General features: G+C 33.8%; 1 protein-coding gene across 1 annotated transcript in view; it reads right to left on the bottom strand.

The window, feature by feature from the left end:
- Positions 1-5973: 5973 nt before the first annotated feature.
- THG1L (tRNA-histidine guanylyltransferase 1-like) overlaps positions 5974-27745 on the bottom strand; it is a 39025-nt gene continuing 17253 nt past the window's right edge. The window contains exons 4-6 of the mRNA XM_051213043.1: positions 19170-19258; positions 8177-8284; positions 5974-6290 (exon numbers count right to left, since the gene is read on the bottom strand). Coding sequence (XP_051068977.1) covers positions 6207-6290; positions 8177-8284; positions 19170-19258 — 281 coding nt within the window. The 3' untranslated portion in view covers positions 5974-6206. The remainder of the gene's footprint in view (positions 6291-8176; positions 8285-19169; positions 19259-27745) is intronic.

Raw genomic sequence — 27745 nt, 5'->3', positions numbered from 1 at the left:
AGAAACCATATATCTTGCTAATATACCTCGTACACTGGATATATTCACATTCAGTGTGTGCAAGAGATGAATGTTGTAATTAATAGATGCTAGGTTTGAGTGTTGATAGATTAATTATCAGTATCTAGTGGCGAATAAATCTCAAGCTGGATGAGAAGCACACTTTGTTATCAACTATTGACCATTTCAAGAGCTGAGAGATATATTCATCAAAGCATCCTTGCAAGAAATTTATATGCTGACTGATGTGTTGGAGGAAGTAGGATACGACTATAATGAATAACAGATTGTCGGACTTCATTCTTTCCTGGCTCCTGCTTGTACTCTGTGTCAATAAATTATTCTGGCCTGCAATTTAGATTTTAGTACTTCGTCGGATATTGTGTAATTGAGCTCATATGATCTAATGTCATAGCCCAGTGACCCCTAATTATTATTATCTAATATCAAGTCCTATTGATCCTAATGGTTTAATTGCCCACAAATGTCCTGGTATGGCCGAGAGTGGGGTGGGTGCTCTCACACGGCCACTCGTATACAGCCTCTGTCAGGGAAGTCCTACTCAATGCCTTCTCGTAGAGGGGGCGTTGTTTACGAAAATGAGAGGACGAAAAGCGAATGTCCGGCGCTTTAGCTGGATCCCAAACCAATGGTGCACATGGGCTCCAGTATCCTGCGGGAACAAATGGCGTATGAACCAATCGTTGGTCACCGGCTACCATGGGACTGCATCTCCTCACGATGCTCCACTGCCTTGTGGGTCAGACCTTAAGGTCAAAGGCTCGGGATGTGGCCTCCTAAGATAACCACCTGCTCCGGTTCGGGCACCCGGGCAGTATCACAGCCCACACACAAATATAATGAAAATGATGATATTTACTGAAAACTCTATTTTCGCTTCGATTTACAGTCAAACAACTCACATTATTATTATTATTGTTTTTTACTATATCATTTATTTACTCTTTTATTCCTAATTTATGTATCCTTATTTTTCGACTCATACAGCAGCTCGCCTATGGTGGAAATTCGGTCCTATCTAAACGTTTTTGATTCACTGCCTGGTTGAAAATTGTGTGCTACCACCAAGTACGAATACTGAATCAGTTTTTCTGAAACCACGTGCACCATTCAAACTGGCTCCCTTCAACGTTCGCACACTTATGCAGGTCGGACAACAGATAGTGCTGGCTATGTCTTTGGAAAGTCTTAATATCGACGTTTGTTGAGGGACTTGTTGGTCGCAGGACAGATAACGGGGGCCGTCTACTACAACTGTGCACAGACCACAACCTGTTTCTGGCTATCACTAACTTTCGGCACAGTCATCGCCGATGTGCCACCTGGCGTCCTCCCTCTGCATCTCAAGCCTGGACTCAGATTGATCACATCGCGATCAGCTACCGCTGGCGTGGTTGTGTACAAGACTGGCGCTCATTTTGGAGTACCTATCTGGACTCTGGCCATGCCTTGGTCTGCGCCAATTTTACCTTACTTTCCATTGGCCAACAAAGTGACCGCCATCAAAGAATTGATGTCAGCATGTTGGTTGCAACTTCTGTTGCTAGTAAGTACCGAACCAAGCTAGCTTCTAGGCTAGCTACCATTCCACCGAAAAGTATAGATGAGCATTGGTTGCAACTTCACGACGCCGTGAATATGGCGAGTAAAGCCGCTTGTGGCTTCGCGAAACGTTCCGCTTATATGCACTGGGTTTCTTCTGGTTCCTTAAAACTCATTGAAGCCCGTCGGTCTACTCCGGGTGACCGTGAGTTTGACCACAAACGAAGACTGTTACGTAATGAAATTGAGCAAAGCTTGCGTAAGGACCGAAAAGCCCGGTGGTCGGAGCGTGCTAATGAGCTGGAAGCAGCAGCTGCATCTGGTAAGTATGCGGATGATATTGTCTTACTGTGCGACAATGCCCAAGGCATGCAATCCGCACTTAATCAGTTGGAAATCAATGTCCATAGGTATGGTATGTGCTTTGCATCTTCGAAGTGCAAAGTACTTCTACAATACTGGCCGGACCCTGATCCTGCACTCACCCTGGATGGTGAGCAGATCGAAGTAGTCGAGAAGTTCGTGTATCTAGTTAGCTGCATAAGTGCTGGTGGTGGCGTGAGTGATGAGATCGATGCACGTATTGTGAAAGCCGAAGGGGCTTATGCCAATCTGGGCCATCTTTGGCGCCTTCGTGATGTTAGTCTGGCTGTTAAAGTTCGGATCTACAACGCGTCGGTGGGAGCAGTTTTGCTCTATGCTTGTGAAACCTGGCCTCTCTGAGTTAAGGATGTCAGACGACTCTGTGTTTGATAATCACTATCTCTGAAGGATTGCTGGTATCCAGTGGCAATACCATGTTAGTAATGCAGAGTTTTGACACCGTGTGCTCGGGCGCACAGACGATAATGCAATTGGCGTCACCATCTTGAAACACCGACTTCGGTGGCTTGAACACGTACTACGAATGTAGCCCCAGAGAATTCATCGTCATGCATTATTTGCCGACTCTGGGACTAGTTGGAAAAAGCGGAGGTGGTCGGTGTATGACATGGTGTCGTGGGATGAAAGAAAGCTACAAAGGACTGGCTTGTGTTGGTCCTTCACGACTCCCTGGCTGGGGTCCTAGAGATGGTGCAACACAGTGGCTAGAGACGTTATGACATATGGCTCAGAATAGAAGCCAGTGGCGATCCTGCTGTAACCTTCTTCATAAAAAGTGGTTGTATCTTCCTTAACTTAAAGATTTTTTCTGGTTATACTCTTCCGTTTCCCCCGCTATTATTATTGTTATTATTACACTTCCTCACACTAATCTAGTCGTTATTGTTCCTCTTTTTTTCTCCCCATTTTCATTGTTTTGTGTGGTGCATATATATCTGGTACCCCTTGTACCAATATTTGTGTTCAAATAAATAATGGTTTAATTATCTCATATCCGATCCTCTAGTGATAGGATGGCAAGTGCGAATTTTAGTTTCCTCTATTATTTCACTGATATCTATCAAAAGAATTGTTATGTATGATCAGCAATTTGGATTTTACAAAAGTTTCAAGACAAATATTTCTGCACAGGTCTAAGCTAGTGTAACACTAACTTCTTATTTCTAACTAGCTTTTGTTGACCAAACTATTACGTGTTATTTCATCTTTAAGTAGATAGTAAATGTTTTACATCTATGAGTCTGTTCGATTGTTTTATTTTGTTCATACTTATACTTTCCTATTTTGATTGTGCTGTTACAGTAATAGACTATTGTTGCAAAACCTAAGTAGTACCACTGTAATACTTTATCTTTCCTATTAAGATGTCTCAGAATTAAATTTGATAGGAAATAAATATGGATGACAGCTCTAATAGTATTTTATTTCATAAAATAAGCTTAAATTACAAATCAGCCTGTAAATATTCATTGAATGATAAAATCATATTATGTGAGTTCGGTTCTGTGCTAATTGTTCGGTAAGTGACTTAGGAATTATGTATGAACACCTTTAAGTTATGAAGCCATGTAAAATCACAAATCAAAATGAAGATTTAGAAATGTACACAACTTTTTGTTCTGATTTCAGTTTGCTTAGCTATCTCACCCTTAAACATATCAGTGGTCAAACGCAGGATCCTAAGGTTGTCGGGTGTGCGTTTACTCTGTAGACCACTGAGCTTTCTTCACTACAAAAACCAAGAAATCGGTAGTGAATCGACTCATAAAAAGGCTGTTGAGTTGAAAATTGAGAACTACTGATACGCTAAATTCCAGTCATATTGATATGTATAGTTTTCAGGTAACAGCAAAAACATTAGTTACTGACTGAAGAAACGTGACATACAATGGATTCTGAATTGGTTGTCATTCAAGAATACAGGATATTAAGAGGCTTTTTAAGACAAACAAAGAACTGCTGGTAACAAAGGTCAAGAAAAGGACGAGGTTGTTGGTCTATTGTTGTTCGGTAGTAGTTTAAACGTTATAAAATGGCGAGTTCATTCTGGTTCGTGAAAAGTGTATGTTCATATTACCATGTAGTTCATCAGAAAAAATACATCGTCTATTGATAAAACTCTTCACTTATTTCAAATGTAAATCTTCAACACCACTTGTCGCGAGATGAATTTTCAATAGAAGACTCCGTCAGCCGTTTAATTTTGAGACATTAAAATTTAGGGACAATAAGGTGCACTCTTTCATAGATGATGATTGGAGTACTCAAAATACGCATTCATTTTACCAGATTTTAAAGTGTAAGATAATGTTCAAGATCAATATAATATATATGTTTTAACCACCAACATGTGAATGCTGGTGGTTAGCAGAAAATCAAATAGGAATTGAAAAGATTGTCAATATGAAGACAATATTTATTTGAAAATTGGTTAAAATAAGACAATCATAAGGAGGACTAATGGGAATTTCTCGTTAAAATTTTCTATTATAATAGTTCCAATATGGAAAAAATATCAAGGACATTGTTGTCAACGTATTTCGTAAACTACATTGCATTCAAACTAATATTTGTCACTTATTTTATGCTACTTATCCAATTTATAAGTAGAGTCAATCGCCCTGTTTAATAAAATCAACGACTTAATCTATCAGTTCGAAGACATAACAATAAAGATATGGTAGCAAATACGAGAGAGGGAGGCAACCAACAACCTCCACTCAGAGAATGCTTATGTGTGTATCAGGAAGTACTGGTGCAGTAGACATGGGCTGAATGGTATGCATGTAATGTGTAAGAGACGGTCTGGTGCAGCAAATACCTTTCTAAGGAAAGTGGTCAACATCTACCCTACCAAGTGGGTCAATATACCTATATGTATGTTATGGGATGCATTGGGTAAAACCTGTGTGTTACAGGTTTGCATGGAACGCATACTCGCTCACAGGGAAGGTATACCTGTATATATACGAAAAAATACTCGGATAGAAGTTTGTTTGCTACCTAGTATGTATGTAGACTAAACCTATCCAGGGTAAGTAAGAACTTCAAGCATCCTTTACTTGTTCTTCTTAAGATACACAGATGCACGTAAAGATATGTGCGGCCGCGGTTCCCCACAAAACCACATTCAGGCAGTGAGTTTGTGAGCCTTGAGAACATGGAATCCATTCCAGAAGGGACGACTGAGGCCTCACTCGAAAAGGCTTTATTTAACAATCTGATTGGAACACTGCACCACACTGTATCAGGATGAATTGTATTTAGATTAGCGCATAAATTGAGAGATTTCACTAATTGTTTAGAATATCATGGTTTTAAAAAGTAAACTATTGATATTTTCTTTTAATTTATCACTGATAGAAACAAAGAAGTTGACTTACAAATATCGCAAAGAATGTACCGAGCATTAAAGCTTAAGTAGTCAATAATGCGGATTTGCTTCGTATATTTGGTATTTCCCACGAATATCTCAGAGCAAGTTTAAAATAAATATGTACAGGGCGCATAGTGAATTGTGACGTTACAAAATCGATTAAACTGGATGAATAACGCGATCCCGTTCTGTATTTTATACATATTTAGTATAACAGTTGGCTGGTCAAGTGCACCGAAATCTTAATCAGTGGTTCTCATAACCTGTCCTATCATCAGAAATCTTGGCTTAAATCACCGAACTCAACAACTTAAAAATACTATCAATTCAAACTTATTGACTCTATTATTTTAGTGACCATGAGAGTGGATGGTACTCATAAACTGAAGTTGAAACAGAAGCTTCCCAGTAAGCTCATTATTTAAGTGTGAATCAAAGTGTGTCACCCAATAATGAGAGATAAATTGTTCACAGCTCCAAATACAAAGTGCTACTTATTCGTAAACGACTTTGGAAGTAACGGCGGATAACTATCGATGAAATATAGTGAAGCTCCATATTTTTTACAATGGAAGCCAAGATTATTCGATTTAAATTCCTTCTGGTTTTTAAAATCGTATTATTGTATGAAAACAAGTAATAATAAACGAGTCAAAATCATAATTTATCGATGATACTCTAGAAAACATTTTCTTCAGTGAAAACAAAAGTCAGTTTACCAATAAATAATAAATCAGCAATTTTTGTTCCGTAAATACAGTGTAATATGTACAATAATGCATAAAATTCAGGAGAAAATGTATAAACATATTTATACATACAAAAATAGATGCATAAATTTGCACTGATAGGCTGGAGAACAAATGAATCCGACAATTCTGACTTATTCAGGCTCCAATAATATGTAAGGATGTTCATCCCAAAACTGATCTTTAATGATGTCGATATTGGCTTGTTCAATGGCAGACTTTACAAAATATTGGAGAAAAAATATGGTAGTAACAATCAACTCTGTCACACATTTTAGATAAAAAGAATGTACTATGATACGAAAGGGAAGTAAGTGAGAAGACCATGACAGGTAATTATTGACGTAGACGATTCCAATGACAGTTTACCAGCAGCTCATTCTGGTTAACATTATTCAAGTGAAGAGTTTTCAACTAAATTGACGCCTTTCTTTTATACGTTATTGAATTACAGATATTGACAATAAGGTAGTCGTATGGAGATAGTCGACAATAAATCCTGAATCTAGATTTTGTACTACAGGTCACTTGCCAGCAAGGTGTGCCTGTAATCTTGATGGCACTGATGCTCCCTGGTGGGTTCGATTTCGTGTTATCCATTTTCAGTCAGAGAAGTCACTGAGATATTCGGGTCGCAACTGACCCACGGTAGGACTGAGATGCATTTACAACTGATTGATAACTGAGTAGTAATCAATGTCATGTATGCCAAGTCCTTCTTACTGTCGACCGGATTCTATAGATAGTTACATGGAGTAATACCGAAATCACAACCTAACATAGAATTTGATATGCACCAGGAAAGACTTAGCATAAATATCATTGGTCACTACTTGGAGATTAATCGATCACAAAGACTACAACAATGACTTTTGACCGATAGAATCATTTGTAAAAAATATCAATTTGAAAAATTCAGCTTAAGTTGGATATCACTAATGAGGACTTGAAGAAGGGTGAATATTTGTTCGATACATTTACAATCAACCTGACTTTTTTTCGAATGAAATGATCATGAACATCAGTTAAACAGTGCCTAATTATGAAGATCAACATAATAGAAATCACATCAATCAAGGAGATTCGTTAGTGAATAAAATAGTGGTTTTATTTTTAAAGTTAAGTTTATCTGTGACCGACACTAGTTATATGGGACAAGCCTCAGCTCCTAAATCATAGTTAATACCTCAGCCAATTCCATTGATAAGCACGGAGTTCCATCTCTGAAAATGTCTGAACTTGACTAGTTAGAATCCGCCTCTTTCTCACCTAGTTATTTAAAAATACGACGACTTTTCTAAGTTGGAAACTAGGTGTCATTGTTGTTTCTCTAACCTCAGCCTCTTTGATGAGCTTAAATCGCCTCTGTAACATTAGCTTATGCCACTGACTTCATTTGCGCCTTTTGTTGTTAGTCTCTGAAGATCAGATTTTTGTCAGTAATCAATTGTAATGCTTTTGCTTATTGCCGTTTTCGCAGTCCTCAGAAACAGGTTTCAGGATATTCGTGAATTCGGTAGAAGTTTCCGAAATCCAATGATACTTACCAACAAATTATTCTTAATTAATAACACGTGTGTCATACCAGACTTTTAATTTTACCAGGCTACTTCAAGATAAATACATCCATCATTTCGTGATACAGTATCTCTGAATGAAGGATAGTTATAACGAGTCACAGTCTGTCCGGATAGAGACACAAAGATCATACAATCGAATGGTTCGAATACGTTCGTACACTAAGTATTGTGTGTTTGTACATAAACAGTAGGATTTATCTTAATTGCAGTGGAATATTCTACTTATCCTAAAGTGTAACAACTGTGTTTCTAAGGTCTACATCAATGATATATATATATATGCCACGCGGTGATTCCTATTACATTGAATCGTTGAAAATACTATTAATTAATAAGCACAAATCATCCCGTCAAGAAATAAAACTACCACAGATTGTATAACCAACTAAGAAATCACTCTGATATTGAGTTAATGGTCAAAACAATGAATCCTAACAGTTTTCTCATTAATATCATGCAGATGAGGGGATAAGAGCAAGTTAATTAATTATTTATAAAAATAACAACTTTGTATTTCAACTTACATTATTTCTAAATAATACAGTGCCTTTGCGAAATAGTTCTGGTTCATTGTTATAATTACAGTTGAATTGTGAAAACAATAACTCATTTTTGTCACTTGATAACGTTCCCTGTAACAGATAAATCAATAGTATATATACAGCAATGGGACTTAATGATTTTTTGACATGATGGCATATTGCTTGTTTCGATGTCCATCAGGAGTATCAAACAGATAGGATATAACAAAACACCTATTTTATAGACCTTATAGGCCATTCTAATAACAAGTCATGGTTGGAACTAATTACAACCGAAAAAAGTAGAGTGTTACTAGTTTCTTCATGATTTATATTTTCATCCTTGACCAATAAATTCTTAATCTGGTTTTGGAGAAATATTTTGTATTGCTTTGATTCCTTAATATTTTGAGATGAGAATGTCATAGGTTCTACCCTGTGTAAGGTTTGAAGTGCACAATTTCGAGGAGTCCCATCTGTCCAACAAATCTTGGTCTCACTCAAGCAAATCAGCTGAAATCAGTCTATAATCTATCTTCAATTTAAAACAATCTTCTCCAATTTGTTATTTTACTGTCTAAAATTCTTTAAGAAGTATTGTGTTTTCTAAACTGGTTTGTTTAGTCATGGAAATTTGATTGTTTTTATATCCGAAAAAACACACCATCTTCAAAATCCCTATCTTGAACAATAATCATTCTTCATTATTTAGAATGTGTTTATTAGATATTCCCAAATTCTAATCTCCTGAATCCTTCTTGTCTCTTTTTTCTCTTTCCAAATTTATTTCACTGGATTATACTTTTTAAATAACATCTTCAAACCCTAATCTTTTCAATTACTGCTTATACTCTTACCGCCTCTACCACTACGGGATTTGAATCGACAACTGCATCTCTGTGCTAATGTGGTGTGGCAACTCGAACTGATGTACGTACGAAGTTCTACGTTGTTACTGACTGACACTCAGGGATCTTTATACATATTAATTGCATCATTTCAATTACTCCAGTAATTTTTAAAAAAAATCAACTTATTTGCTGGATAATAAAAATCACATAAATATCAAGTAATTGTAATGTTACACTAATAACAAATGTTCTAAGAATTTACATTTTCGTGATCACGAACACCTCGCAGTATGACTAATCAAAGGTCTGGTGAAAAAAGTAAACAGCTCGATAATAGCCCATTTAATGCAAACTGGTCATAGTGCCAGTATAAACTAATCCTTTTCAATTATTTATCGAGTCAGTAATATTTTGTCAAAGCTTTACAAATTTAAAGTCCTTCAAACGGCTGAAGCTGTGCGTACAAAAGGAATATCTTCAACCGCTTCTCCTTCTATGATCAACCTTAAGGCCAATTAATTCATAGTAATCTTAGTTACTGAATGACCTAATTTGGCTACTGTACTTACGACCTTTCGTGGTCAAATATAATTGTCAGAAGGGGTTTGTGGAGATTTTAGAAATTTCACAGATTGAAATCATCAGTCAGTTGAAGCTAGATCACCATGGAAAACCTGGAGGCACTGGACGTCCGTTTCGTCCTAGTATGGGACTCCTCAGCAGTGTGCATCCACGATCCCGCACCCCGCAGGATTCGAACCCCGGACCTACTGGTTTCGCGCGCGAGCAATTAACCATACTAGTACGAAACGGCCGTCCAGTGCTTCCAGGTTTTCCATGGTGGTCTAGCTTCAACCGACTCATGATTTCAATCTGTGAAATATAATTGTCTCTGTTATATTTATTCACAAATCTTTCTATTATTATTATCATTATTATTATTACTGGCTAAACATAATTATTAATCTTCCCAATACATGATTCACTTAGTATTCATCCCACCTTATTATGTCTTACTAATAATTTTTTACACAATTTAGTCTTCCATTAAACAGTTGATCGAATTGTAATTGCATTATTATTTCTCACATTCTATCTGACCCATTATTTATTCTGATCGCGGATCATAAAATTTTCACTTAACATATAAGCTGATCTAAGTTAACATTCTATATGAGTCACATATCAACAATTTTATTCTATTTTATTTGACAATCCTAAATTCACATGTTATAATAACTTGAATTGATGCATTTTGCCCTCAATTTAACCAATTTACAGATTATTAATTAAGATATACAACTGTAGAACCTGAAGAGAATTTATCTTCTTTTATATTCTTTATTCAAATATTAATCTTTCTATATGATAGGAATGTTTAGGCAATTAAAATGTTAATTTTTTTTTGTTTTTAAATCTATGCAAAATACTCATTAATTAAACACCATTCACAATTTCAAATTTATGCGCATTTTTTGTTGTTGTTGTTGTTGTTGTCTAATTAAGTTTTAATAACACAAGTTTTGAATAGATGTTCTATTGATTAATGAATGAATGAATCAATGATATGTGATTAAGTTTATCTGCGATTTTGATATCAGTAATTGAATAAGTTAAGATTAACATTATTATACACTCCCCCTCTTTTTTTTAAAGAAAAAATCAATAAAAAAAACCTGATTAAATTTACATAAAGAAAAAAAACAGTGATTTGTATTTAAACGTCATTGATTTTTTTTTCAAAATTTATTTTTTATAGTCTATGAAAACAAATTAAGAAGTGTAAATTAAATTTGAATAGAAATGATAATGTTTAAAACTAAATAACTTGAAGCAATTTTATAATTATTAAGTTGATAGATTTCTTGAATTGAACTGATTTAGACCATCATTAAAAGTCTGGAAACATTGGATAGCCGTTTCATCCTAATATGGAACTCCTCAGAAGTGGGCATTCATGATCCTATACTAAAAACACTCTAACGCAGGACCTTCGGTCTCTCATGAGAACAATTAACCTCTAGACCACTGAGCTAGCTGGTATCCAACGATGTTAATATCTAACTTAAAATAATCCATGATATTGCGTGACTATCCACCATTGTCTTCAGTGAATAACTGTCTCACAACAGACACGGTTGGACTTCACGACTTCCCACCAGATCTTCAGGAAATCCATTTTGAAACCCATCACTAGTGAGCACATGATTATTATTATTAGAATGGGGGTTTGTGGATATTGTAGACTGGAGGTCTTGGTTCGAGTCCTATGTGTGGGATCGTGGATATGTACTGCTGAGGAGTCTCGTACTAGGATGAAATATCTGTCCAGTGCTTCTAGGTTTTCAATGGTGGTCTAGCTTCAATCGACTCATAAATCCAACTATTAACATTACTACAATCTCCACAAACCCCTATTCTGATGATAGATTTCTGTTGCTTTGATTATGAAGTGAAAAATTTTTAATTTCAAATATTAGTTTACAAGTTCAAGTATCGCATCTCTCATCTATTTCAATTTTGACAGTCAGGTAATATCGCTAGACCTCATCATACTAAGAATGTGGTTCAAAGCCAAATACACAAATATGTACATAGTAAATCAGTTAGGAAAATACAGCCGGCGATAAACATTCGACTGAGAGTCAGAAAACATGATAATAAAAGCAACACTAATAATTATTAATATAAGGTTGTGAAGATTGTTGAATTTCTAGTTTATACACGATGAGTGTACTATTACAATGAATAAAAGAACTAACGATTTTATCCGTTTTAATATGGATTGTAATGATATTCAACCATTTCATGAATTAATGCCATCCAACGAATTATTTACACCAGTTTTATGCAAAGTCAACGATAGAATATTAGGATAGAACATCGTTTAGTATGAGTAAAGTATACTTCAATCCTCCATTTTACCAGAAACATTCATTCTTAAGCTCTATCGGATAAAAAAAAAGTTGCCTCAAGTGACTCATCACAAAACTAACATGATGATTTTAAGTAATGAAATTCACTGATTGTCATGTAGAAACTAAAAATAACGATAAATCGACTAGTAATTTATATTTGTTTCACTGAGTAACGAGAATATCATAAAGCTACAAACAGTCTATACCAGTTAGAAAAATTTATTTACTAGAAATACATTTTTAAATAAACATGAAAACGATGTATAAAAATGTTGATAGGCCAGGATAGCTTAGTTCAAGGACAAATAAAATAATGATTTAGCATATTAGATATCAGCAAATTGAAGTGCTTAATTTCAATCTAGTTACTTCCTGTCGGAAATGAACATCAATGATCAAATCTATATGTCAGAATTTCATGTTATCTGATATCAGCAGTCATGCTTTTTAGGTATGTTGTAAAATACAACATCCTGTCTTACCGTCAACTCCTTCACATAAACATAACCAATAGAGGCCATAGTTTATTTGAGCTGATTGTTTGGTAAAAAACTTTCGCTGATAAAACTTGATGATGCGATTATTTTATGGAAATTAAAAATCGTCAAGCACACTGTACTGTTATTCCTGAGTGCATAAACATGGTGAGATAGGTGTTATGATCTCCACTTCGGTCACAACCTACAATGAATATAGCCCAAACAATTTGCTTAATTAAACGATCTAATCATAGAACGATAATTAAGTGGAATGTTTACTCTAACATGAAAGATAACATCTATTCTGTATGTAGATTATGAAACTGACAAATAATTTAATCAGTTTCTAACTGATAGATAACAAATGAACTAGACAAGATTTAACAAGTTACACTGTATCTCAAGATTCTATGGTAAGTCATACATAAGCTTCGGTGAAATAATAGATCATCCATCTAATCGAGGTCATCATCAATCTCATAAGTTCATGTCAAAATCAATCTGTTTAGCAATAAATACAATACTAGCTCTAAGTTTATTTCACTCAATAATGTAACCGCTTCCAACCCAATATATCGTTTCCTTCTTATTAATTACCTTGGTCAATAGTTAATAGTTAAATCACACTTTAGGTGGTAACGCATTAATCGATAAACTAACCATTTGACGATAAATGCTAAAAATAATTGTAAACGTTATAGAAACAACTTTCTCTTAAATTATTTTGTAAAAGAAGAAAATTCCAGGGTACGTTATAAACTGTTTACATATAATAAATGTGGTATTAATGAACACATTGATCTATTATCTATCCCATTTCGGAATAACTATGATTGACTATTACTGAAGTTCATTTATTAAATGACAGAAAGTTGTGTGGAATGTACTTATAGCTCAATTTTAACAATCATAGTGTTCAATAATAGTTACGTTGTTTCATAGTCAATATCCTCTAAAATTCACTGGTGATCTATAGCAGTATAATAGCATAATTGCCTTTAAATTGATGAAAATTTCACATGTCATACAACACTTGACAAGAATCATTACAGAAGAAGAATTGTGATTCAGTGGATATACCATATCGTTTATAACTTTTTAGTACATGAAATGCTGGTTAATTATTCCGAAAATTACATGTTATTAATTGTTGAATTCATGTATCGATCTAAACTAGACCACCATCGAAAACCTGAAGGCACTAAATGACCATTTTCCATGGTGGTCTAGCTTAGATCGATTCATGAATTCAACTATTAACATTACTACAATCTCCAAAACTCCCCATTCTGATACTATTAATTGACTAAAACACCTTGAAAACGACGATCATTCACGGTATAATAGAGAAATAGAAATACGAGTTATGAGGAAGTACTATATACTTACAAACACTCCGACCATAGCAAACCAAGTATGAATGAATGAATTATACAGTATGGAATGTGAATCGACTAGGCAATCTAATCAATATATGAATTAGTGACTCAATTTATCTAGCCATACATAAAGCACAAGAAATAGTTAACCAGATATAAACCAACATTCACACATATACGAAAAATGTGCATGAATAAAATCTAATAAGTCATCACGTGGATCAGTAAAAAATAATTAATAAGAATCAAAAAGAAATATCTAATTAACAAACTTTTTTTTACCGGACTATAAACTTAAGAATAAAATACCCCATTATGGGTTTTAAATCCTGATAATTTTTACCGTGATATGAGTCACTATATACTATCCATATCTAACAATAATGAAGTACATATAGTTTGTAAACTATTAATGATCAAATAGGTAAGCAATATCAAATTGTATTATACACTCCTAACATTCTGTCTAAGCCTAATCTCATTGTCATTAGTTCTAAATTCATTGTTAATCAATGAACTTTATAAAAACATGAGTTATTCATTCATTTGTTCCAGCACCTACTACTATTTGGTTTTGGGTAATATTATTTCATTTCTTAATGATCATTAAAGAAAACTCTTAATAATTTTATACTTCAAAAGTAGATGAAACATAAATACATAGTTGCATTTGAGTGAACTATAATTTTGCAAAAATAACTGGAAATTCAATTGTATTACAGAAAATATAATTTTTGAATAATAAATATTTTCAGATGGGGTTTGTGGAGATTTTAGAAATTTCATAGATTGAAATCATGAGTCAATTGAAGCTAGACCACCATGGAAAACCTGGAAGCACTGGACGGCCGTTTCGTCCTAGTATGGGATTCCTCAGCAGTGCGCATCCACGACCCCGCACCCCGCGAGATCATCTGTTCACTAGTGACCGACTTCAAGGGATACTCCTGGAGTTCTAGTGAGAAGCCGTTACCAGTGGAGTTCAATCAGGTCTGTTGTGAGATATCAACTCACTGAAGACAATGGTGTGCGGTGGCGCAACTTCGTGGATTGGTTGAAGTTAGACATTAACAACACTGGATGCCGGCTCAGTGGTCTAGTTGGTTAAGCGCCTGGCGCGAGACTGAGAGGTCCTGGGCTCGTATCTTGCGGGGTGTGGGATCGTGGATAAGCACTGCTGAGGAGTCCCATACTGGGACGAAACGGCCGTCCAGTGCTCCCAGGTTTTTCATGGTGGTTCAGCTTCAATTGACTCATGATTTCAATCTGTAATAAATATTTGTAAGAAGCATAGAAATTATATATAGCCTAATATATGTAAAATAATTAAGACATTTTCGATTAATTCTACTGATGTATGGTTCGATACTATGAGTTATAAAGAGATTCACAACTGCAATTGATATTTATACCATAGAAACAAAATAAGTAGGATTAGAAGAGATTTTAACAAAACATCTAAAATATTTACTGAAGTTCATACTTCTAATTTTAATCTCAGAGAAAAACATTTATAAGCAAGCAATTCAGTTAGATTGAATAAAGCCAGAACAACAATTAAGATAATATAAATTCATTATATTTCTTGGATTCTTATTAGCTGCTTACAACCATATATGTATTAAAATGTAGCAGTGAGATATGATATAACAAGAGTTCATCAACATTGATAACAGAAAGAATAAAAATAAAAATGATTATCAATAATTAATATTTATATTAATCTGTACATGAACAGGTGTGAACTCATTTGGAGTTACTTGAGTTTCCCTCTTCTGAGTCTATTTACAAATTCAGGTGGTTCTCCGAAGATAGTTAGATTGGGCGTGCTATTGGGAAAATTAACCAACAAACGAGTGAACATCTATTTGTGTGTTGTTTGCTTGAATCTTCCCATTAATGTTTAGGACTGCAATTGATCAGTATGCACATATGCTAATAATAGACTGATAAATTGCAGTCCTGAACATCAATGGGAAGGTTCAAGCAAACAATAATAAGTGAATCTAAGCTTCACCCCAATGCACAAGCAAGTAGCTATCAGGACTCAATGGATAAGTGGATAACGCGATGGCGTTTGAAGCGAACGGTACTGAGTGTGAGTCCCAGAGTGAACACCAACTCTTGGGAGGTAGGTACATCCAGATGACGAGTCTCAAACAGGACATAACGTGCGTCCTGGATTCCACTGCTAACCATCATCCATCTTTGGTTATCTATCTGTGGTTTGGAAACGGCCAAATGAAAACAATACGTAGTTCCATTTCAGTATACCTCGTTAATAGTGATTATGTGGTAGATAAAAGCAAATTATTTCGAGTTATCTATCGTATACCTTCATTGTATCCTAAAGGTGTACAGTTCTGTCTCTTACATTCACTAGAAGCTATAGGGATTTGAACCTATGACCCTAGTTTATGTGTTCAAAAGGAATTTGTATGAGATCTGTCCTTTCCCTTAGTCAGATGTGACTTAACAAATATTTTATCATTTTTCACTTCCGTTGATATTCTTCAAAACCTAATTCTTTACATACTTATAACGTTATTTTAAGTGTTTTGTGAGTATTATTCTAAAGTTTGTTTATCTAAGTTTGACCTACTTTCTATGTTGAACTATTGTATGGAATTGATGTGATATTATTATTACTATCAATTTGCAATTTTTACTTATTATGTGTAGTTATGCAATCTACTTACTTCACTATGATCATTGACTCATAATGAATTGCATTGATTTGTTTTATATCTTCACATAAATATTCATGTATATTAGAGTAAAATTCTGGTGATGATCTAATTGAAAACGATATTATTCGCTAATACATGTTATTTTAATTTTAACAATATGAATTCTTAATAATTTAGGAATAGTTGAGTCTCAAAATTTACTGTCTTCAATGGTAATGCAAACAACTTCCTTAGGGTTTTTTAGAGTGAAAATATGACATTTTCTTAAAGATTTAACTTAGTACTTTATATTTACCCATAAAAACGTTTAATTCTCTTATATTTTCGCTTTGTTTTCAAGTTTCTGTATGAAAGTGTCAATGACCAATACTTAATAAACATTGAGTTGGATGAAGTTAATACCTTTTCTATTTCGTGTACAACTATTTGAATAGATAGCATGTTTAATTTGCTGAAGTGACTACTAACAATAAATGGTTTTGAAATGAAAGTGGTGAGACTAAGGTTTGCGGATGAACCAATCAGATTAAAAATAGCGAATCATGGATTTTAGGGTGTAATTCATTTATCTATATGGCTAAATAGTATATTGGCCTTACAGATACAGTCAGTTTAAGATGAAAACCCTAATTCTTACCCTTAACCCTGACTTCTAACTCTAGACACCAAACCTAATATTTCATAATAATTTATATAATGCTCTTTAGACCCTATAAAGTGAGTTTTCTCAAGGCCACTTTAGCGTTGCTTAAAGGTCATTCATAAATTATAGTCTTAACATGAAAGCTAGGACACGAATGACAACGGTCGCTAACTAATAAAGTCTATAAAAATGAATAACTTGAAACTTCAGGTATTCAATCAAAGATTTTATCAAAACATTATTATATATTTATCTCTGAAACATGTGAATCAACTTAAAACAGTAGGTATGTAAACCGGACTTCGTAATATTCTATCATCTATGAGTCATCGAATATATATATTCAAAAATGTCAATGATAAACAAAGTAGAAGCGATGGACACTTATTCATCGTTTCACAACTTCACACCAAAGGCACAGTGAGAGAGTAAAAATCAACAGAAAGAAAATAAAAGTAGTCGAAATAATAATGATGAAAAAGCCAAACATGAACAATCTAGATTGAGAACAAAAAACGTTTGTGAGGGAAAGGTGCTATATAATATTAAAAATCATGTATAAGGTAGAGAGAGAGAGAGAGTGAATGTATTTCATGCCATTATGACCATTTCGGTAATACGTCATCTAAAGTCTTCAATCGCTGTTTAAGATAATTGAACTGCATCAATCATAAACCCTCAACCGTAGCTCAATCCAAGTGGTAATCAGTCCATTGATTATTCTAATGTTTTGATTTGGTTAACCATAGTTTTCCTTAAACTATCTCCAATGTCAGTTACTAGTGTATATCTGAGTATAGAAGGGTCAGGCGTGCAAAATATACATCCCAGTGATATAGGACGATGTAATCTCACAGCTTCATTAATCCGACTACTATTGTTACTGTCGTAATTCAGATCTATTTGATCATGTAACACAATCACACATATCAAACCACTTGATCGAGAACCATGTATCAATCACAACAAGAATACACTGATACAAACAAGCAGATAGAATGAAAAAAATTCACAACAGAAAACAATTCCTTATAGTGGTTTAACGTGAAGTATCTACCTCAGTTCACTTGCAATCGATATCTCAGCTATCTATTACTCTATACCAAACCTTAGCACTACCTACTTGACGATTTCTACGTTATACCTCAGTTTTGAAGATATCTATGATTGAGTAATGACAGATTACACACATCTTGAAACCTGTGAAGCTAAATTCCACAGTCAATCTATATAAAAAGAAAACTTCATTAATTTTACGCCATATGAATGTTAATAGTAGTTGAGTATAATCTGCTCAAGTGAGTATCAAGAATTATATTCATTACAAGTTGCTGATGTCAATTTCAATTTATCGTTTTTTTTCAGCACTTTCAGATACATTTTGTAAATCGTTATTGAATGATTCAAAGTTAAGTCATGATTACATTTTAAAGAAATACTTAATAAGTGAAAGAACAATTGTTTTCTCTATTATTGCTTTCTTTTCAATGGTTGGATAAATGTCAACTGGATTCACATCCAGTAACTCCATTTATTTATTGTGTCGTCCTTGTACTAATAATAATAATAATAATAATAATAATAATAATAATAATAATAATAATAATAATAATAATAATAATAATATAGTATTCTAGTTATTTTAAGAAATTATAATCTCGTAATTACAACACACGGGACACTAATAGAAATCAGATCTGTAAACTAATTCCAATTCGATCAATTACACATTAGCTAATACTAAGATTAATACATTGATTTGTAGACATGAAACTTTAAAGTGTTAATCTACTATTGGTTAAAGCGTTTAGTTTGCAATGATCAGATCGCATGCATAACACTTGCTATACATAATTGTACAAACGGCTAATATTATTAGTCTTTATTACACAAACCATGTATTTGTCTTCAAGCTGAGTATAATAAAATTGTACTTGAGAAGTAAAATATATGAACGTAATATAAGATAAGTAAGTAATCAATTCATCTAATCTACACAACTAATAAAAAATTGAAAAAAAAAACAACAGCCTTACTCTTAAGCGTTCTTCAGCCTCTGTTCCACTTAGGCCAGCATTTTGAACAAGTTTCCAGAAACAAGTATTATATAGATTGTTGATGTGACCTTGGATAAATATAAAGAAAATAATTACAGTTAAATTTTCAGTACACAGTATAAACGTTTAATTATTATGAATAGAATGGTTTATGTGAATTAGATACGCAATGTTTAACAATTTAGGGAACAGAATAAAAAAAATGAATGTGCTTTCTTTAAATCCGTAATACACAATAACTAAAAAACGTAGGAATTATAAATGTGAGAAAAATATAAACCTTAAACAAAAAACGTTACTCGGCTAGTATACTAAAGTCTAAGATGCATTCATTCACTATCTGTCTTGCTTTTTTTCGCTGTTATATATGCATGGAATATAACATTTCCCAAAATATATTTTGTATCAGATCTGTGAAATTGCATTGTCAATTGAGATTAGTTTTAGTAAAACATACAAAATAGATCATAGGAATTACAAAACAATGCAGTTGAAGAGGGCTTCAACCACGCTTTTGTCAGCATACATAAGAATCATGTAAATAGATCACTTAGTGGCAATCAATCTAATATTGGTTTAGTCTTTGGTGCTGTCCAGGTTTCAGTATGACCACTAGTCTAAACAACCTGACATAGTGCAGGACTTTAGTCATACCTTAAATGGAGTAGTGGTGCCTGATTTTAAGACGCTGACACAAAGGAGCAACAGTTTCTTCCAATAGTGCAGAAAAGCGATTCCGACGACTGCCAACTAGCACAAAACCATGGTCAAAAATTTACTGCTGATTGATTTCAACAACCCGACATTAGAACAAGGAATATATTCAACCAAAACTTAAGCCTAGCTACGTAAATAATGTTTTTTAATCCTAATGTAAACACGATAAAGAGATTAATTTTATCCAACGTTATCGATGTCCTAAGACTTAATATCTGTTTTGTTGTAAAAAGACAAAATCAGTGACAAAGTATGCTTCAGTTAATCCATTTGTCTATTTTCTTGACCAACTAATCGTTGTTATACGTTCTAACATTTCAAAATACCACACTTATGTGCTTCCTGACATTTCTGCATTGATATATTTTGAAATTGTAGGTATATATATATATATGGAAAAACCCAAGAATTCATTGATGAAGACTTTATAAACCGGGAAAGGGCTAAAAACGTCGCGTCCTACCAGCACCCAATAGAGACTTCCCTGAAGCATCTAGAAAAAATAAGGATGATATTAGATGGTGGTTGGAGGTAGTCAACAGGAAACCCTGGACCCGGGTTTCCTGTTGACTACCTCCAACCACCATCTAATCTCAATACATAGTGCCCGCAGTGTCGAGTCACCTAGACTGGTGGCCACATTGCAACATGATCGATAGCATTCGATCTGCACTAATAAGGACTAGACAAGCATGAGATTGATCACCACCCAGTGATCAATCAATCGTGATAAGGATGATATGTCACAATTAGACAACGAAAAACCAGATAATTTTATCAGGTTAACATCAAAACGAATGTCATTTTCTCTCTAACAACAAAATTTGAGAGTATGAACTTAATCATTAAGAAAAGAATTATGGGTTTGAGTGTTATAAAAATATCTGCTAAATATATCTAAGTGCAAACATTTTTTCTCTTCCAAATGTATGAACATTTAGAATATCCAGCTGTAGCCATGTTCGAATTTGAATTAAGGCTATTAATAGCCTGATTACTAGGGCTAATTGTTTGTAAAATGTTATTCACTGCACAAATGATTGGGTCTGTATCAGTCTTAAAATAATGATAACCGACTATACCAACTTTAAAATTATTTTTATATTGGCATTATTTCACCAGTTTTATTGCATATGGTATGTGAAGAGGAATTGAATCCAAGATGAACGTATCACCTTATTCGTTACTTGTCAATTGAATGTACTTCCATCCCAAGATCCAGAATTCAGGTTTCAGTATAAACATCGACACTGGGAATCAGATATATTCAGCTGACGAGTCATAAATGAGACGAAACGAGCGTTATGTATTCCCTTGTTAGTCACGAAATACACTTTAAAATCAACTTTATTTACAACATAAACTACAACACACCAACTACTCATCCATCAATATAGATCAAAAGTTAAATGATAAAAAATACCATCTTTTACAACGATCTTTGCAAATAATTGAGGAAGATATGGAATCTCTATAGAATTCCAGGTCAATTCACATTGAATAGGCAAGTTGACACAGGCTTGATCTATCAACCGATAAGCCAAAGTATATTAAATAGAATCCAAAAGCAAACCTTCATAATTTAACCACCACTGAACTCAAAAACAATATATAACCATAAATTATTTATTATTACCTATGACTACACATTATCTATATTTTATCAATTAGTATGAAGACTTTATTACATACATGACAAATTTGTATTATTTAGCTAGTTGTTCGGTTTATATAAAAACATTGATTTATGAATGAAATAGAAGGAAATCTTAATTTTGCTTGTAAAATGTTCGATGTAATATTATAAACATGAAGTAGAATGGAAATTGTATGGTAACTGCTATTATTGATTATTCTTGAGTTTATATTTTGATATCATGTTTCATGATTATTGAGCGAACAAAAACATTCAGTTTCACGTGCTATATGCGAATGGATCTAGTGTTTGAAAGAGTTATAACTTGTGGTAGTTGTTGGGAACTGATGTAACCAGACCAACTAAATTGTTATTGTCTGGAGAGAAATTAAATTCCGTCATGAATTCCATGCCATACAACTGATCAGTGGTTGAACACATTACATTTAAATAATTAATGGTACATTTTTATTACAATTCCTATCCTCCCACCTATCTCATCGGTTGGTAATTAAATCAAATATATTCTGGCTTGTTCAGCTGATGTGTTTTTTTCTCTGAAACTCATTCATCCCATTTTCAGTCCAAATCACTGTTTACTATATATTAATCGGTGTTACATCAGAAATTTTAGATGATATGGCTCAAAATATACTATAGCAGAGCGATTCATTTTATTTTTCTTTAAATCTAAGTTTTTTTAGTGTCACTCCAAACATTTCATTTTTGGTGTCGTTTATTATTTCCAGGCTATATTTGGCTTGTAAAGTAGACATTCATTTCCTCTGTTACTCGTTCTCTTAAATTCCGTTTGAACCGATATGTGTAAATCCCATCCACGTTGTATCCTTACTATGATTGACTGACTTTTTCAAAAATAATACTTATAGGATTTGTTAGTATCCAGACTCATTATTCTTTATTGTCTAACTCCCTCCATACTTTACTATTTTGTAAACTCTCAATAAAAAAATAACCTTATAATATGGTGCACAAATATGAACACTATTAATAAAAATTAGTTGTTATAGGGAGTTTATTTCCTTATAAATGTAATATTTAGTAATTACTTGCTGCCTTGAACACTGATATTATTATTACAATAACTATCAGAAGTTTACTCCAAATCTACTAGTTTGTTTATGAAAGGACACAAAGAATTAAGTATCAAAATTAAAACAAATATAATTAACAGTATGGTCATATAGATATACACACCTTATCTGAGATATTGACACAAATTTAGCGATATTTATGCAGTAAACTGTCATACACTTAAGTATATTTTTTTATAATCGACAACGGTAATATTATAAGTAAGGTTGATTAGAGAAAAAAACACTCAATACTACATGGCCTTATATTCTTAGAAATTAATGTTAAACTCATGAGTGCATAATACTACTATTAATTGACGCTATCAATAAAACATATATTCAAAAGACGATAGAAATCGACCTTATTTATTATAGTATAAATAAAATCAACTAACTACTTCTTAATATCAGAAGGGGTATTGTGGATATTATAGTAATTTCAATTTTGTGGATTAGTTGAAGTTAGACATTAACACCGATGGATGCCAGCTCAGTGGCATAGTGGTTAAGCGCTCGCGCGCGAGACTGATAGGTCCTGGGTTCAAATCTCGCGGGGGGGGGGCAGGATCGCGGATGAGCACTGCTGAGGAGTCCCACAATAGGACGAAACGGCCGTCCAGTGCTTCCAGGTTTTCCATGGTGGTCTAGCTTCAACTGACCAATGATCTCAACCATTAAATATTCTGCAGCACTCGCGAAAGACGACAAACTATGTGATGTAACTACACGACTTAAAATTGTGGTCAATTGACAAGAAAAGGACTTCAAAATCTAGACTTGAATCACTACTAACTTAATTTTGAAATCTAATCGCTTACCATAACTCAGTCTATACTTCGTGAAACAAACATTATTCCGAAATGAATATCTCTTAAATTATGACAAAAACCTATTTATAATTAGCAAAACCAAAATTCAAACTAGTCAAAGTACATTGACCAGAAATACTGAGCAATAGACCAACTAACATATTGCCTCAAACCTCTTGGAAAAGTGATCAATAAAATTGAGCCTAATTGTACCACTCATCACTACAAATACATTCGTCTTAATTGCTACACATTGAGGGACAACAGTATATTACATAATTAGTAGATTAAATAATACTACATACATGTACCATTATTTATTTTCACATATTGCATAGTTCATGTTTGAATAAGGTTGAATACAAGACAAATATAGAAAATATCTGCCATATTGAGACGAAAACAGGTATCAACATGCTACCTGAATTATCGAAGTATTAAGAACAATAAGTAAATGAATAAATTTATGTGCGAAGCATTAATGTGAACACCCTGAATTGAGGATTTTTTCAAAGAATAATAAAATCATCCCTGCCAAATAATCTATAGTCGAAAATATGTGTGTGATTCTATGAACAAACAAGCTTCACAACTACTTAATAACCGAATAGACAAGCATGACGTGAGACACCACTCAGTGATCAATCAAATGTAAATACCTCAGTCCTACAGGTCAGTCGATGCCCAAAAAGCTTGATAGTAACACACGAAACAGTGTAGCTGGGTGGTGCGCGTCTGAAATAGTTCTCTCAAGATTTCCAGTATGCCTAGATGAGGACTTTCAACTAGAACAAAACCTTGATCCAGCGTTCTCGGTTAAGTACCGCAACCACTTAACATTTAGGCTTTCTACTGGCCATTTGGCAGTTCCGCTGAAACATCCACAAAATGTAGTAGGAGTGACAGATAACGTTCTTTATAACGAAAAAAATAATTAGTAAATATCAAACGAAGACAGTATAGTACTTACAGTGAAATTTTACCGGTGATTATCTTTTTAAAGACGTATTCTAATAATGCAATGGAAAGACGAAGTTTGTCCAAGTTCATAAGCAATAATGAAAAAATCAAATACAATCCCTGATAATCACTGAACAGTTAAGTATATGTAATCCTTCTTTCTGATATACAGGTTGAAAAAATATCTTAAGGAAACGACTACAGAAATATATTTGCCTGATTACCAAATTGTACTTAAGCTTTAGAGAATATCACAGAAGAGAAATACGTATCATTGTAACATACTTACAGGTACAACAAACAAATTCCTTCAATATCACTTATATATAATTGACTAAGTATGATTTTGCCGTCTGAGAGTTACTGATCATCCACTTAAAAAATTTACAAATTTTTTCAGTCACATTAATAGCTGCAAATATTATAAGCTCATAATAAAACTGAGTGTTCAGATAAATGAGTTTTATGAGTTAGTTTTATTTTGACACTGTTTTCAACAAAATTAATAATCATTGTTTTCATCCACGATCGAGGTATACAAATATCAATCTTAACAGTACCATTGTAGTATACGCTACTTATGTTGATAGATATAAGTGGTATGTAACACTAATCAGAAGTGGAATGCCAGGCAGCAGAAGATTGAGAAGATCGAATTGAAAAGAACAGGAAGAGAAACAGAGAGCAATTGTAATAACAACAGAATTGAAGGAATCATGAAGCATGTAAAGGACAACTGAAGGAAGATGTGCAAATACTGTTTTTAATGTATGGTTTTCATATTTTAAGAAATCACTCTGTAACTTTGCAATAAACAATAAATTGGTCTTCCTCACATGAGTGTTCGTTTACTACACTACATCACTATTTTGATAAACCAACAAAAATGCACTTTAGTAATTAATAGTCAGAAAACGGTATAGAACTCTTTGCATAAGTTTTTAGTAGATAAAATTCATTCTTATAAACTGAGAAACAAACACATATATATATACACTTGTATTGTGTATTGATCATAATGAGTCTCTGACAGAATGAAAATAAAAAAGTAATTTTTTCTCTCAAATGGACCATTAAGAAGTATTTCAGAGCACTGTAGTAGAAAAAATGTATTGTATTATTATCATACCACAGATACCTTGTTACGTAAATATTTTGTTTTTGTATTTTAATGAATCCTTTAAAAACAGTAGTAAATATGAATAGATAGTTTCAGTGTACATTAGCAGGTCTGATAAATGACAAAGAATATATATGTGTATATCTCAAAGTACATTTAAAATAGATATAATGCATTTAAATGGCATAATAATGACTGAAAAACATTTTCAACAGACTAAGAAATGAATTAAATACACTACTGTACTACTAAATAGTAACTAATGCCATACAATCTAGTCCTTAATGATACTTAAGATGTAATATGATCATCTAAGTGACTCATATCGTAGCAAACTATGTTTGATGTTGAATTAGAAAAGCTTAAAGTACTCTATTTCCATTAAGATTGCAAACAAGTGTCGATTAGAAATTCCTATAGATCCCAACCCACCATCAGATATCAAACACAGTTCACCGTAATATTGAGTCATTACTACTGATTTCCATTTGTCGAAATGATTGATAAAACTTGAATAACACTAACGATGTGAGGCAATGGAAGACAGTCGTCCTACATCGTAGACTGTTGAGAATTAGACAATGACACCATTGGGTACCGGCTAAGTGGTATAGAGTTTAGGTGTACTAGTGAGAGGCTGAAGGTTGTGGGTCCGAATCCCGCGCGCGGGATCGTGGATGCGCACTGCTGAACTGAGAAGTCCCATAATAAGACAAAGCGGTTATCCAATGCTTCCAGGTTTTCAATGGTGATCTAACTTCGATCAGTTCGTGATATATAGGCTAGACTGATTATATTCGTCATAATAGTTTATGTTAACATTTATGCTATTAATTGTGTTCGTTAAATGCCTAATGACTGTTTAGATTAGTTGTCTGAAAACAAATTCTATTGTAACTATTATTTAAATTAAAATAATACAGCTTATATATTTAATCATTATAACAGTGTGTATGTAATGATCACAACACTAAAAGGAGCTTATCATTATCAACTCGCGGTTTATTTGCACTTTTATGGCTGAGTGCGACTTTTTTTCATCTCAGCATTAATAAAAATAAATTTGCTAGCCAGTCAAGTAACACGAATTCTAGTGTGAAAAATGCACTTGGACAATGTACCAAACCTGTAAGTGCGAAACCAATGTTTTCATTATATTCGTTTGTCACTATAAATGGTAACAAATAGATCATGCTAACCTTTCTATTACGAATTTTCTTATAATTGTTAAATGACATCATTAAATTTACGTGACACAAAGAAACAGTAACATGTTAACCAGAAAGTCTGGTGATTCTAGGTCCCAAATCATTAGGGGGAGAAAGAGTTATTTTATAATTACTAGTTCCCAGAGTTCATTTTAACTAATCACAGTTCGAAATATAAATAATACATAGACATTTTTATCTATTTCGTTTAGGCCGTTGGTGTTTTGTGGATATTGATATGTAGTTTATTTATTTATCTAAACGCATAAACATTGATACAAGGTGGCACCAAATTTATATGCGCCACACTTCATTATTCGATTTGTGTGAGGACTCGAATACTGAACGGGTGCCCCGAGCTTTTGACCTAGCGGTCCGATCCACAAGACAGTGGAGCAACGTTACGAAACGCAATCCCATGGTACCTAGTGATCAACAATAGGTTCATCCACCATTTGTTCCTCAGGACCCAGGAGTTCATGTGCACCATTAATTTGGAATCAGGGTTTTCCAAATACCCTAGGTGGATCTTGCATACCCACCAAACCAGTTAAAGCGCCAGACATTCGCGAGAAGACAGCGAGTAGAACCTACCTGGGATTGGCCATATACGCGTGGCCATGTGCGGGCAGTTCGGGAGGGAGAGCTGACTCTTCCCAACCTCGGGCGTACCAGGGCATTTTTGGGCATTGATACGCAGTAATTTGTAGACAAGAAAACTAATTATGACTTCCAGCATCACACACAAATTCACTAAAAAAACTGATTCTATTTCGCTTTATCATAAGAGACAGAAAAAATAAGCTGATAATTATTTCATCCCAAGATTTTGAGGGTTTTGTATCTAGGTGAAATTTAGTCATTTTTTTACTAGTACCTTCGAGAGAAAATTAGAAGTTCTAGTATGAACTTTTCACTAGTGCACAGTTCAACATTGTGGAGTGTGAGGAACGTACCCACCGAAGACAACGGAAGGTGGTCACAAAATAACGTTGACTGACAGGAGTT

Source organism: Schistosoma haematobium, chromosome 3 (assembly GCF_000699445.3).
Source record: "Schistosoma haematobium chromosome 3, whole genome shotgun sequence".
Lineage (NCBI taxonomy): Eukaryota > Metazoa > Platyhelminthes > Trematoda > Strigeidida > Schistosomatidae > Schistosoma > Schistosoma haematobium.
Note: the sequence above shows the minus strand (reverse complement) of the source record. Positions and strands in the feature narration are given on the sequence as shown.